At 43.2% G+C, this 14,053-nt stretch overlaps 1 protein-coding gene across 2 annotated transcripts in view; it reads left to right on the top strand.

The window, feature by feature from the left end:
- Nucleotides 1-4,175: 4,175 nt before the first annotated feature.
- Nucleotides 4,176-14,053, top strand: part of Acoxl (acyl-CoA oxidase-like) — a 305,952-nt gene continuing 296,074 nt past the window's right edge. For both annotated transcript variants that reach the window (NM_001106508.2, NM_001415677.1), the window contains exon 1: nt 4,176-4,371. Coding sequence is in view for 1 of the 2 variants with exons in the window: in NM_001415677.1 (NP_001402606.1) it covers nt 4,244-4,371 (128 nt within the window). In the remaining variant the exon portion in view is untranslated. The remainder of the gene's footprint in view (nt 4,372-14,053) is intronic.

Here is a 14,053-nt window from a genome sequence, read left to right on the forward strand (position 1 = left end):
ATGATGCTTCTCTGGCCCTTGGAGACAGGTGTAGCATGTGAAAAGATTCTTCTAATATCTTCCAGGACAGGCCAAATTATTCGTGTCAGCTCTGGTAAAGGTGAGGGAGTGGACTCACTCTTGTACTCTGATACAGAAGTCCAGGAAGCTTCGGATGGGAGTGTTTGGAGCTGTGCAGCCTGGGAGTGAGGAGGGAACTGAGGTTTACTTGTTACAAGGATTCAAGCTGAACTCTTGATGTTATCCTTGTCACAGTGCAGAGTTTGGGGATCTTGAGTCTTGATTAACCTTTTCCCTAAAAACAGCACCCTTTCTTCCTCCAAACAAACACACCAACACCTTCTTCACTCCTCAGGTCATCTTTTACTCATAGAAAGAAGTTATGAAGCAGTTACCTTCCCTACCCCTAAAGTTCCTAAATTCTTTAGTCCCTTTTACTCTATTTGCAAGATGATCATTTTTCTTTTGCTTTGTTTGAGAGTCTCATGTAGCCCGGGATGACCTTGAACTTGTGACCTTCTGCCTTCGTCTCTCAAATGCTAGAATTACAGGTGTATGTCACCATGCTTGACCAACTGTGTCTTTTCTAAGACCACTTTTTGCTATTAAAAAAAAAAGATGTCAAACGTAGTAGCAGTAGCAGACAAAACACAAGGTTCCCTTTGTGCTTTTTTAATTTAATTTAATTTTTTTAGTTTAAAATCAACAGGTAACTCAACTGCTGGGCACAGCAACTACTAACATCCTAATTTGTAAACCATACTAGATTAAATCCTCTGGTGGCGGAGCCCTCTAGTTTGTTACATCTTCTACCCCCAGCGCTCTCTCTCTCTCTCTCTCTCTCTCTCTCTCTCTCTCTCTCTCTCTCCAAAAAGCTCAAGTCCCTTTTCTCCTCCTCTCTACCCCACTCCCACCTGGAAGTCCCGCCCACTCCTCTTCCAGTGATTGGTCCCCTAAAATCTTTATTCTTTAGGGGAAGGTCCTTGCCACATACCATCCTTTTTGTCCAATTAAAAAAAGAACGTTTCTGGGCTGTCACAGCGGTTAAGAACACTAACTGCTCTTCCAGGGGTCCTGACTTCTAAATCCCAGCAACCAACCACATGGTGGCTCACAACCATCTATAATGAGATCTGATGCCCTCTTCTCGTGTGTCTGAAGACAGCCATAGTGTACTTATCAATCAATCAATCAATCAATCAATCAATCAATAATTAAAAAAACTTTTCTCTCAAATGTTGGAGCTTCGTGTTCATTAGATATGCCATAGACCAACGACATTTTTGTCTAATTCCTTGTCTATCATTCTTTAAAACATTTTAAATATGTATTCACTCTATTTTGACTACATGTGTGTATGCATCACATGTATGCCTGGTACTTATGGAGGTCAGAAAAATGTATTGGATCGCCTGGAACTGGAACTACAGATGGTTATAAGCCACCATATGGTTGCTGGGAACTAAACCTGGGCCCTGTGCAAGAGCAAAAAGTGCTCTGAACTGCTGAGCCAGCTCTCTGTCTTCATCGCCTATCACTTCTTAAAATGAACCTCCTTCTGCCAGGTGTGATGGGCATTCAGGAGGGAGGGGCAGGCAGATCTCTGTGAGTTCGAGGCCAGCCTGGTCTATAGGACAGCCAGCGCTACATAGAGAAACCCTGTTTCAAAAACAAAAACAAATGATCAAACAATCTTCTTTCAATACCATTCTTTCTGCCCCTATATTATATAAATTATATTATGAATTACATATAACACACACACACATACACACACGCACATATTCTTAGGTTTCAGAGATTAGGACTAAAACATTATTAATAGGACATTGTTTGTCTACCATGTAGTCTATATAACTGCATGTAGTGATACCCAACTAATGGCAAAGAATTCCCACATAACAGGAATCTCATACATATGTATACATATATATGAGAGATGTATGTGTATTTAAACTATTTAATTTCATTAACAACATTCTTCTAGTATCTTCCATAGACTGTGTAATGCACAATTCTCCAAAAACTTAGAGTGACCTTTAACAGTAGAAGGTTTCCCGCCTCCACTTGAGCTGAATGCCTGGAAGATAACATAGTCACTTGTCTTTCAAGTTTCTAGGTTTCTAGGCCAGGAGAAAAGACATCCTCACTTGACACAGTGCCTCCTGCTGAGACTTTGGACTTGATGCTATGGTAGTGTGGGAGTCTCATTGCCTTCCTTTGGGAGAGGGGAGTGCAGTTCACCTGTGGAAAGCAAAGAGTAGCTGTAGGAACAGCTCCAGCAATCTCTAGCACTGCTCACAGATTGATTTGGTTTCGGCCTTCTGAAGTGCTCGAGTGTTACTTCCTCAGAGTCAGCAGTGAAATGCTCTGCCTGTTAGGGTGGATCTGGAAATCACCTGTATCCTTTGCAGCTTGAACCAAAGCCCTTGTGGCCACGGATGGTGATGGTTTTATTGTCTGGGAGCTGAAGTAAGAGGACATGAGTAGAATTCGAAGGTAGCGTGAGTGAGAAAAACTTTGTCTCTCTCTCTCTCTCTCTCTCTCTCTCTCTTTCTCTCTCTCTCTCTTTAAATATTTATTTCATGTACATGGGTACACCGTCACTGTCTTCAGACACACGAGAAGAGGGCATCAGTTCTCATTACAGATGCTTCTGAGCCACCATGTAGTTGCTGGGACTTGAACTCAGGACCTCTGGAAGATCAATCAGTGCTCTTAACTGCTGAGCCATCTCCCCAGCCCCCAAAAACTTTGTCTTTAAAAGCCCTAAGATTTGGGTGCTGATGGTGACCTACTAAGGTGGGATTGCTTGCCAGGACTGTTCTGTTTGAGCAATGAAGGAGAAGAAGCTTTCTTTTATTTGGAACGTATGGCGCTTGGCATCACAACATCTGTTTTATAGATAAGAGTAAATGAGAAGATAAAGAGAATACAGAGAAATGATAGATAGATGGATAGATAGATAGATAGATAGATAGATAGATAGATAGATAGAGCAGACAAAGGCTCTGAACAAGCCACTTGGCTTTTAGAACTCTCCCAGCTCCTGGATCCCTGTTACGTAGGAATCCCTTGCATCTGTTGGGTATTGCTTCACCAGGATGGCGTGGTAGACAAATAGTCTGTCACTAATGTTTATGGCCTAACCTCTTGAACCTAAGAATGTCTGCTCTTCTTTGGCAAAGGGGTATTGCTAAAGTGAAGATGTGGTATGAAGAAAGATTGAGATCTCCTGTGTTAACAGGGGATCAAGGTAAATGAGTCCTTTTAAGAGGGAGGCAGGAAGGTCAAAGTTCAAAGAAGAAAAGACATTGCCAAAGCAGATGCAAGAGTGATGGTCTTTGAGGACTGAGAAAGGAGATAAGAGGCAAGAATAGAACATAAGTGATCCCCCAAAAGCTTGAACAAAAGCCATGGAAACAGATTTCTCACCAACAACCTCCAAAAGGAACCCAGTCCTACTAGCGCCTTCATTTTAGCCCAGGGAGATCCATTTTGAATTTTTGACTTCTGGGACTATAACCAATTATATTTTTGCTGTCTAAGGCAATCCACTTGTAATTTATGAGTCAAAGGAAACTTCTTGAGGCAGAGTCTGCTGACCTAAAAATTGCACAAAATAGCCTTTGGAAGGAAGGGAAACATTTTCTTGTTCATGAAATAATGGGAGGAAGCATGGGAGAGATCTTGTTAGGTGAGTTGAGTGTTATCTCTCAAGCTTTATCTTCTATCTATAGCTCCCAACTACCTGTACTGCCATCAGTTGGTTGTTGTCACCTCCAGGTTGAAGACACATAATGTCCAATTTGGGGTGGTGAGGTCTTAGCAGAGGCCAGACCACCTTGGTCTTGGGAACCATGCAAAATGGCTAGCTGGGTTGTTTTGTTTAGTGGATGAAATGACTTAGTGCTTAGCATCCTTCTTGACCCAGAGACATCAGACCAGCACCTCTTTTAAGGATCTGAAACTGACCCACAAATTTGGAGGGACAACTTAATGGAGTTAAAGAGCAGTTCTTGGTAAGGTCCTGAGCACAGTGGTGGAGCTCAAATGCTCTGGACAGCTGCCTCAAACAAAGAAGGGAGGGTGCAGGGGAATTTTTGTGACATGGTAATGAGGGAGGAGACATGAGGGTGAGCTGGGAGGAGACCAGTCTAGTGGAATGATAAGTAGGTGAACGGCCCAGAAGCCAGAAGATCTGAGGAGGTTTACTGAACAGTTTGTAGCCTCAAGTACACAGATGGAGCAGACTCCGGAGGGCCTGGGTCTTGGGGACTCATCGCTGCACCGCTACCTGGACGGGGAATTCTGGAGCCTCAAGAATGAGCTTCGCAGAGCCCTGGAGAGCTCTCCTCTCTTCCAGCCCAGGTACTTAGTGGAGCTGAGACTCTTGTTCCAGCCTAGGCTAGCTGACTTGCCCCTGGTGAGGCCAGATGGGGTGTGGGTCGCTCCTTAGGGGCAGCCGCCCTTATCTTTACCTCTGATAAGGAAGGGATCTCCTAGCAGAAGTGTGGCCACAGCCTGCTGCAGTCTTCCTGAACCTCTAAAGGGGTCGCTTCTACCACAGCTCTTTCCGAAGATTTTAGGTTGAAGTGTGGGCTCCGCAGGGGTAGGCTTAGACTCACTGTGCAATGTGTTCCCCACTGGCCTGTCAGAGACCCACCTGGGGCCGGCAGAACAGAGGAAGAACAAAGATGGGGTGCGCAACTGGGATGGACACCTGCTGGGGAGGGGTGCAAACAGGCCTCTGGCGGGCTCTCCTAGTAGTGGATTCAGATGTGCCAGCACCGAGAAACTGAGGAAGGGCAAGCGAGGCCATGTTGGCTGGGGGAAGGAGGTGCTAGATCCTTGACACCATTTGATGCCACCGCAGGCCTGACCAGGAGACCCAGGGATTGGTGCAGCATAAGTGTATAGGTGTAGAGAAATGGACTAGTCGTGAGGGTCAGGAGTGGACCCCATGGGGTGCTTCTTCCTATGTTCTGCTGGGTGACTGACTGACTCTGTTTCAGGAATTCTGTGGTGAACTGTGGTAGAAGGGACGTCATATTGCAGCCACTTTGTAGTATTAGCATAATAAAGTCCCGATTTAGATTGTGAATATCACCTCTATAATCCTACTACTTAGGAAGTAGAGGCAGGAGGATCAGGAATTCAAGGTCATTCTCCGCTACTGACGTCCAGGCCAGCAGAGACCACAAAGACCCCGTCTCACAAAACAAGCCGCCCCCAAATCAAAAGTACCCTAAAACAGACAAAACTAAACAAAAGTCAGTATGTTTCAGGGAGAATTAGCCAAGCTCTCCTGCACAGGGAGCTCAAGTTTAATTTCTCTCAAGAGAGGTGTGGGCAGAGGGAGGGTGGCCCTCCGAGTGCCCTTTGAAAAGACCCTAGGTGCATCTTTGACTGTCCCCCTCACTTCTCATCCCTTTCGCTCATTGTTTAGGTCATGGTCCTCAAAGTGTGGTCCAGGTATCTAGAGGGTACCCAAGACTGCTTCAGGAAGTTCACCAAGGCCAAGATTATTTCTATAAATCTCTCAAGATGCCATTGGCTCTTTTCATGAACACATTCCCACCGATGCACAGGAGTAAGTTCCTGAGACAACGTGACTGGCAGTGTCTGTTACACTGATGGAGTGTTCCACCGGTTTTCTATTAAGACAGACATTAAGGAAATTTATGAAAACGCAGAAAAGCTTTACTTCTCTTCTTTGTTTTGTTTTGAAAAAGTTATTTTCAAAAAATACACTTAGCAGATATGTTACATTTACTTTCAAATGATTTAAGGGTTTGAAGCCTTTTCTGTAGTGGTGTTTAGGAGGATAAATATTAATAAACATAACTCAACCAAATGAAAGCAATTGAGGATGTCTCAGTTTAGGGACTCAGGGGGCCTTTAGCCTGTATTCACTTATGTATCACCCAACCTTTATTCTGGGGCAGTTGGCTCTTTCTGTTTGGATAACTGCATTTTAAATCATGGAACAGATTCTAAGATAGAAACCACTATTTGGGCTAAATAAGAGGTCACCTACTTAAATATCAACACTACTTAGGTAAAGGTAAACCTCAGTTGCAAAAACCACTGGGTAGCCGATTTCCTGGGCGTAGCATTGGGGTAATTCCCAATCCCTACCTGCAACACTGAGCTTCTGGCTGAGTTGTACCTGAGCTGTAGGGCACATTTAATGGGCTCAATTGACAATACCACAACAAAATAAAAACACAGAAAACACAGCCAGCTCCTTGGTTGTTGTGAAGAATAAATGAAACATTCTTGAGTAAGCATTCTGGGAACACTGATTGAGTGCTGTCCTAATTAGGCTCATTATTGCTTCCATGAAACACCACAACCAAAAGCAAATTGGGGAGGAAAAAGTTTATTGGCTTACACTTCCACATCACTGTTCAACATTGGAGGAAGTCAGGACAGGAATTCAAACAGGGCAAGAACCTGGAGGTAGGAGTTGAGGCAGAAGCCATGTAAGAGTGCTGCTTACTGACTTGTTTCCCACAACTTAGTTTAGTTCAGTCTGCTTTCTTCTAGAACCCAGGACCACCAGTCCAGGGATGAAACCACCCACAACGGGCTGGACCCTTTCCTGTCAATCTCTAAGAAATGCCCTACAGGCTTGCTTGCCCTCCCATTTTATGAAGACATCTTCTTAATCAAGGTTCTCTCAGATGACTTTTAGCTTGTGTCAAGTTGACATAAAACTCTGCAGCACACGCATATCTCCACTATCGCAATATTTTGCCATTCTTATTTGTTTATTTCATAATCTCAGAATCATAATAGCATAGATAACATTTTTACTATCCCCACCCCCAGTGGCTCAAGATTCTTATCCCATATGAAAGTTTTCTTTATGCCACCAGATTTAATCTTGTGAGGTTAGAAAGACAGGACTCTTATTTCTGGATGAATGTGCATTCTGCTATTGCAAAAGCTGCCTGGAAGATAGAACCATGAAACCTGTCTGTCCTGTGCTCAACCCCATCCCTATCCTCCTTCAGTGCACCTTTTAAGTTCAAGTAGATGTTAGGGGTGGGGTGGGGATTCTGGAAGCCCAGTTCTTTGAGTGCTCTGTACACAGTGGGAAGTTTAGGTAAGGTCAGATACTCTGAGAGTCTGAGTCCTGGAAACACTTTTCTCCCCAAAGAAAATAATTATGAAACTTCCTATATATTGATATGATCACCATAGCAGGCCTTTGTCCTTAAACTGCTGGACCTTGGCAATCAGGAGCCATGTGGACCCAGCCCACTGCCCACTCCTGAGGAATGGTCTTGTGTCCCTCAAAGACTTATTTCTAAGACAATTTCCTTACTCTTCACTCTACTAAAGTCCTTCAGGGAATTCTGTAACCTGTTGAAGTCTATTTCTTTTCTGCCATGCATGTGATGATAGCATGCTGTCTTTTCTGAGAAGAGATTTCTAGGTGATGTAAGGGTTGTATGGTCTGGATTTTTTTTTTTTTCGGAGCTGGGGACTGAACTCAGGGCCTTGTGCTTGCTAGGCAAGCGCTCTACCACTGAGATAAATCCCCAACCCCTCTGGATGTGTTTTTGCCCTCAAGGATTCATGTATTAGAAACTTAGTTCTCCAGTGTGGTGATATTAAGTAGAGGTAGGCCCTTGAAAAGGTAAAGTCTACCAGAAAGTTATAAGACTATCCCCTGCACATTCTCTGGCTTCCTGTCTTTCTATGTCTTTGTTATATTTCTTGACAAAAGAAATGGAAGGAAAGTTTAGTTTGGCTTACAGTTTCAGGTTTCAGTCCATCACTGTGGAGGAGTCAAAGCAACAGGAGCTGAAGGAGGCTGCTCATATCATATTCACAGCCAAGAAGTGGAGAAGCATGAAAATCTGTGCTTAGTTTGCTTGCTTCCTTCCTTCCTACCTTCCTTCCTTCCTCCCTTCCTTCCTTCCTTCCTTCCTTCCTTCCTTCCTTCCTTCCTTCCTCTTTTTTCTTTTTACACTGTTAAGGATCCAAGCCTAGGGAATGGTGCCACCCACAGTGGGCAGGCCTTTGCACTCAGTTTACCTAATCAGGGTAATCCTCCAGAAGCATGCCTGGGAAACCAAATACCAGGTGATTCTAGATCCAGGCATTGGTATCTAAAATTATCACACCATGTTTAAATATGATTGGCACCCATAGGTTCATATTACTTGCATGCTTAGTCTGAAGTTGGCAAACTGTTTGAAAAGGATTAAGAGGAATGGCCTTAGGGTTGGGGATTTGGCTCAGTGGTAGAGTACTTGCCTAGCAAGCGCAAGGGCCTGGGTTCAGTCCCCAGCTCTGAAAAAAAAGAAAAGAGAAAAAAAAAAAAAGAGGAATGGCCTTGTTGGAGTAGGTGTGACCTTGTTAGAGGAAGTCTGTCTCTGGATATGGTCTTTAAGTTTTCCCAGCCCCCCCCCCAGCCCCTGCCTGCTGCTGTTTGTAGATTAAGACTTATGTTTGCTTGTTGCCATACTCCCTGCCATGGTAATGGACTAACTTTTGGACAGTAAGCAAGCCCCCCCATTAAATGCTTCCTTTTTAATAAAAGTTGCCTCGGTCAGTCATGGTGACTTTTTACAGAAATAGATCAGTAAACGAGACATCATGTAAGTTTTGTTTTCCCACCCTTGTGATGCCACCCACCATGTGATCTTTGCCAGAGCTAAGCAAAAGCTGGCACCTCTCCTCTCCTCTCTCTCTCTCTCTCTCTCTCTCTCTCTCTCTCTCTCTCTCTCTCTCTGTGTGTGTGTGTGTGAGAGAGAGAGAGAGAGAGAGAGAGAGAGAGAGAGAGAGAGAGAGAGAATGTGATGTGCTCAGTTCATGTGTGAGTTCAGGTGCATGTGTGCCAAAGTGCATATGTGACAGAGAACAGATATTAGGTATTTGTACTCTCTTTCTACACTGTTCGAGGCAGGGTCTCTTTGTCACTGCCTACTGACAAAGCCAGGACAGCTAGTTTCTGGAGAGTCTCCTATCTCCACTTCCCATGGGCCTGCTGGGATTATAGGGTGTCATGATACTGCATTTGGCTCTTATGTAGTAGGTTCCAGGGAGGGGAGCTGTACTCAGGTTGTTAGGGATGCAAGTGAGTTCTTTTACCCACTGAGCCATCTCTCCAGCTCAAACCTCTTTTCTTTACAAACTATCTAGATTCAGTTATTTCATTATGGTAACAGAAAATGGCCTCATATAAGGCTTCTTATTGGGCTTTGAGGGGAATGGAAAATGCAGTACTGGAAATGAGAGGTATGCTTGAAACACTTTTCACTTTGTTTACTGGAAAACAGAGGCTCTGTCACATCATTGTGTTTGGTGAGTGGTTGCTGTCACTTAGTCCCAGCTGTCACACACTTCAGACAGACAGCAGACAGCATCCAGAGCTCCTACTAGATGCTTCTGTTCCTTTAAGTCCTTGTAATGCTCCACGAGGCTCCCTGTGGCTGTTTCTGGCTATTTCTATATTTTCTTCTTTCTCGTCACCTCCTTCCATTTTCTTCCTTGGAATAATTCATCTTTTTCTCCCTGACTTTTTCGTGTTTAGTTTTTTCTCCTCAGTCTTATTTAACCAATGTTTTTCATAAGGGTCAAATGATAGTGGAAATAGAGTTTTCTTAATGGTTCCCTCTTCAACCACATTTTAAAAATTGTGCTGAAATAGATACAATATAACTTTTTCCACCATTGCAAATTTTATATACGTTCACACACACACACACACACACACACACACACACACACACACACGTATATGTATTGATTACATTTTCACTGTTGGGCTGCAATCACCACTACAATCCATCACCAGAACTTTCTTATCTTCCTAAACTGAAACTTTACTCCTTAAGTCCAAATTCCCCCTTCTTTCTTCTCCAGTTCCTGGAAGCCGTCATTCTAATTTGCTCTAAATTTGTTGTAGATAACACAAGGGGGGAACCACACAGCAGCGGTTCTTTGTGACTTGCTGGGACAGACAGGATCCAAAGGAGACATGCTTGTTGCAGAATTCTCCCTCTGACTACTGGATGCACACCCCTTGAGGGCCATTGCTGCCTCCTAAGGCCAGTGGGAATGTGTGTCTGTGTCTGTGCTTTCTCTGGGATAAGGTTGCTACTGGCATCATCTTATGTTGTGAAGTAGTCTCTCAGCAAAGTTATTCTCCCCCCTCTCGTGTGTGTGTGTGTGTGTGTGTGTGTGTGTGTGTGTGTGTGTGTGTCTGTTGTTTTAGGTAGTCTGTGTACGTATGGAAGCCCCAGTAATGATATACCCACAATAAAGTAGCTTCAAAAGTAGCTTTCTCCCACCCCCTTCTCTTTCATTTCTCCCTTCTCTCCTTTTTTTCTATCTTTCAGAGAAGAGATGAATTTAGATAACAGACAATTGATAATTGTTCAGCTGTTTGTGTCAGTAACATTTAGTGTATTTGTTCCAAAGTTTAATCACTCCTGAAAATATCTTGTAACCATTAAATAATAACTTTGTGTTTCTCCTCCAGTCTCTTCACTGGAACCAGTAATCTATTTTGTGTCTTTGAATTTGTCTGTTCTGGACATGTCATATGAGAGGCAGCTTTCTATCTCCGGCATCATACACTTAGCCCAGTATTTTTGAGATCTTTTCTTGCTTTAGTGCTCTATACCTATCAACTGTATAATAACACTCTTAGTTCCTTGCTGGTCTCACGCTACTGCATGGATCAGGTAGATGATTCAAAGGTATAGTAACTCTACCTGCACAAGTCAAGCAAAGCTTTCTGATTTGCTTCGTCTCAGACTATTGGAGAATATGCAGTAGGGTGTGCTCATTTCTTCTAGATCCTGGGATAATCTCTTGTTTATGTTATTTATTTATTTATTTCAAGAATCTTATTTATTTTTAGAATTTTATTTATTTACTTATTTCTAGAATTTATTATTCTAGATTCTAGAAGAATTTTTCTAGAATCTAGAAAATGTACCTTTTCCTTAGTAGTCCCTCACCATGACTGTTCTGATTCATTTTACAGAAATTTACTAATTTTCCATTAACTATATACATAAATAGTTCATTACTATATAAAATAAGGCTGTAATAGTTTTAAAAAGAGCCTGAGTTCAGGGCCTTGGTGAAGAAGGCCGAATAGAAGTAGCCAGGGTGTTTCCAGGCCTTCATAGGTCACCATACTCCTTGACTGCATAGGAGAAAGAAGTGACTCCTCAGAACACCTCACTCTTTTCTTTCTTGGTCACCCACAGTCTCTGTGTCATTACTCTGGTTTTAAGAAATTTGCTCCCCATGACCAGACCTTAGAAGGCCTCTCTTCTACTCTTTCTGTTGCCTGTTTCTGCAGAAGCCATGATACCAGGAGGGAGATCATGTCCTTTTTGTTGTGTGTCCAGGGACCTGTGAAACAAGCGGGTGGTGTGCTCTAGGATCTTCACTGCCTCCAAGTTTCCATATGCCTAATTAACTAAGAAAAAGCCATGTTCAGATTTCAACTTCCTCTCTTATGATAGCGAGTGCATATAGTACTTCCTGCTTTTCACTCCACAGAGAACTTTGACAGTTTAGTAACTGAAAGGGACTGGGGACATAGCCCAGGAGCAGGATGCTTGCTTAGAAAGTACAGGTTCTGGGTTTAATCCTGGTACTATCATAATGGTCATAATAGTATAATTGACATAATAGTTATTATTTGGCAACTGAGAATAACTTTTGGTTACATCAGCTAAAAGAAAAATATATATTTCTTCTTTAGTTTAAAGACTTCTGGGTAAAAATTTTTTCTGGGATGAAACATTCCATCTTTGGGGGAGGGGGAGTGGAAGACAGAGTTTCTTTGTGTGTCTTGGGCTATCAAGATTTTCTATGGGAAGCTCTTAAAGATTTAGAAAGTGGACAACTAACAAGTCTCAGAAAGTCCCTGAAACTTACAGATCATAAAGCCCCCTCTCCACAAGGTTGTATAAACAATAAACACTACCCAGGAAAGGAGTTTTTCTGACTTGAGGAGCTACTGCTAAGTCATGCAGAGAGCTGCAGGGTTTTAACTGTCATGAGTTATCATTAATACTGGGATGGGCCCCGTTCTCCTGAATGTAACCCCTTACATACTTTACTGTAAGTAACTCAAATAAACTCATTGGTTATTAGTTATTGGTTATTGTTTGGTGGTTTTGTCACTGTGATTTGTCACTGGTTCCTTTTTGGGATTTCTGTTCACATCTTTCTAAGAATAGTGCCACACAACCCACATAAGAATATATATGTACTTCCAAACAAAGATGCAGAATAAACATCAAAACTAGAATATAGAAAACCTTCGAAATACTGAGTGTATGTGAGTGACTAAGGGTAAGATGATGCTTCATGCTGGGAAAGCAGAAGTCTGGCAGGGAGAAAACAGGATTCTGCAGACTAGTATTCCCTCAATTTTCTGCAAAACTAGGATTTGGTAGGATAAGGAGATCTAGGCACCTTATATTAATGCATTGTGAAAGTCCCTCTTCTTCCCACCCACTCTTCTGCCTCTGCTTCTCTCATGCAGTTCTATCCACTAATGGGGCAACATATGAACACTTACTGTCCTGTCCCAGGTGTCATTTTAAGGGTGATAAAACATTCAATCCTTTTAGGGATCTCTCCTACCTCTAGGTGTGACTCACAGGACTGGAGTGCAGACTGAAAGTTATAACATTGCCCCGAGGGTCATAGCTACTAATCTTGCACCAGGTAGAGAAAGTCTACCTTCACTCAGGCCTTGTCTCTGCACCTGTCCAGCTAAAGAAGCTGCTGGTGGGTGAGGTGGGCAGAAGCAGGTGGGAGAAAGAGAGGAGAAAGGAAGAGGTAGGGAGGGGTAGGAATTGGGGAGCGGTGACAGGAAGAGACATAAGAGGAGGGGCCACCAAGTGTAAGGGATTAAAATCCTTGCCTATGAAGGATACTTCATTGCTAAGGGGTTTTGGACCCAGAACACATAGACCTATTTGTGTCAGTATAATGTATATATTTTATAATTTACTTGGCTATTAAAGATGGCAATAAGGGAGAATTGTGAAAAAGGCAGATCAAATCATTGGGAAGGCGACTGATAAGATTTAGTAATTATAAAAAACATTTATGCATCTAATTTGAGGAATTCCCTTAAAGATTCTGGTGAGGCAGTCTTCATTTCCTATGCTTCTCTACCAAGCACAGTCTTACTAAAGTAAGCGTTTGTCCTCCCCACACCCCATCTCAACATCTTAGGTTTTACTTTTGTGTACAATGTGTGATTTGGGGAGAGCTGACTTGTCACATCACTGCAACATGACACTTGTAACCCTGTCTCCTTGACACTCCCCCCTCCCCCTCCCCCAACTTGCTAAGCTATTTCAGGCATAGCCATTCTCTGGCCACGGGGTCATGTTCCCTGGTCTTGGCCAGTGAAATAGGAGGAGAGGCTTTTGGACTGCTCCTGGGAAAGATACTTTCATTGATTATTCCAGAGGTTTGTCAGCAGTACAGAATTTGTTTTGGACAGGATAGAGTTTAAATAATGAAGCTGCTTCTCCTGCAGCCGGTTAGTTACAAGAGAAGCCAGCCCTAGGATGAAGTGACCCATAGAGGGGAGTAGAGGGACACTAGGCTTTGAAATATCCTTGAGCCACAGTCAAACTGCCCCAGGGCCTGCCCTAAAGTCAGGCCTCCTTAGTTTTGTAAGAAGAAAGCTACTTTTGCTGACCAAGGGGCAATGAATTGGCTCTCAGTTGCTCACACTAAAAGTGTTCTAGTTAAGGAGTGACTTCCTTCAGTTCCAGAGTTGGAAACTCAGTTTCCAGTAGCTTCAGAAGTAGAAACCAGAGTGCACATGAGTAATGGGGGCAGTCCTCCTGATATCTCTCTCTCTCTCTCTCTCTCTCTCTCTCTCTCTCTCTCTCTCTCCTGCCTTTAGCCCTGGGTACATGGCCAAGACTTAGCAACCAGGCAGGAAGACAATAACACTGTTATTTCAAGTTTGGCCCCAGTCCACCATCACTGACACATTTGGCAGTCACCTTTCCTTGAAATGGCCACTGGAGCTGAA

Source organism: Rattus norvegicus, chromosome 3 (genome assembly GCF_036323735.1).
Source record: "Rattus norvegicus strain BN/NHsdMcwi chromosome 3, GRCr8, whole genome shotgun sequence".
Lineage (NCBI taxonomy): Eukaryota > Metazoa > Chordata > Mammalia > Rodentia > Muridae > Rattus > Rattus norvegicus.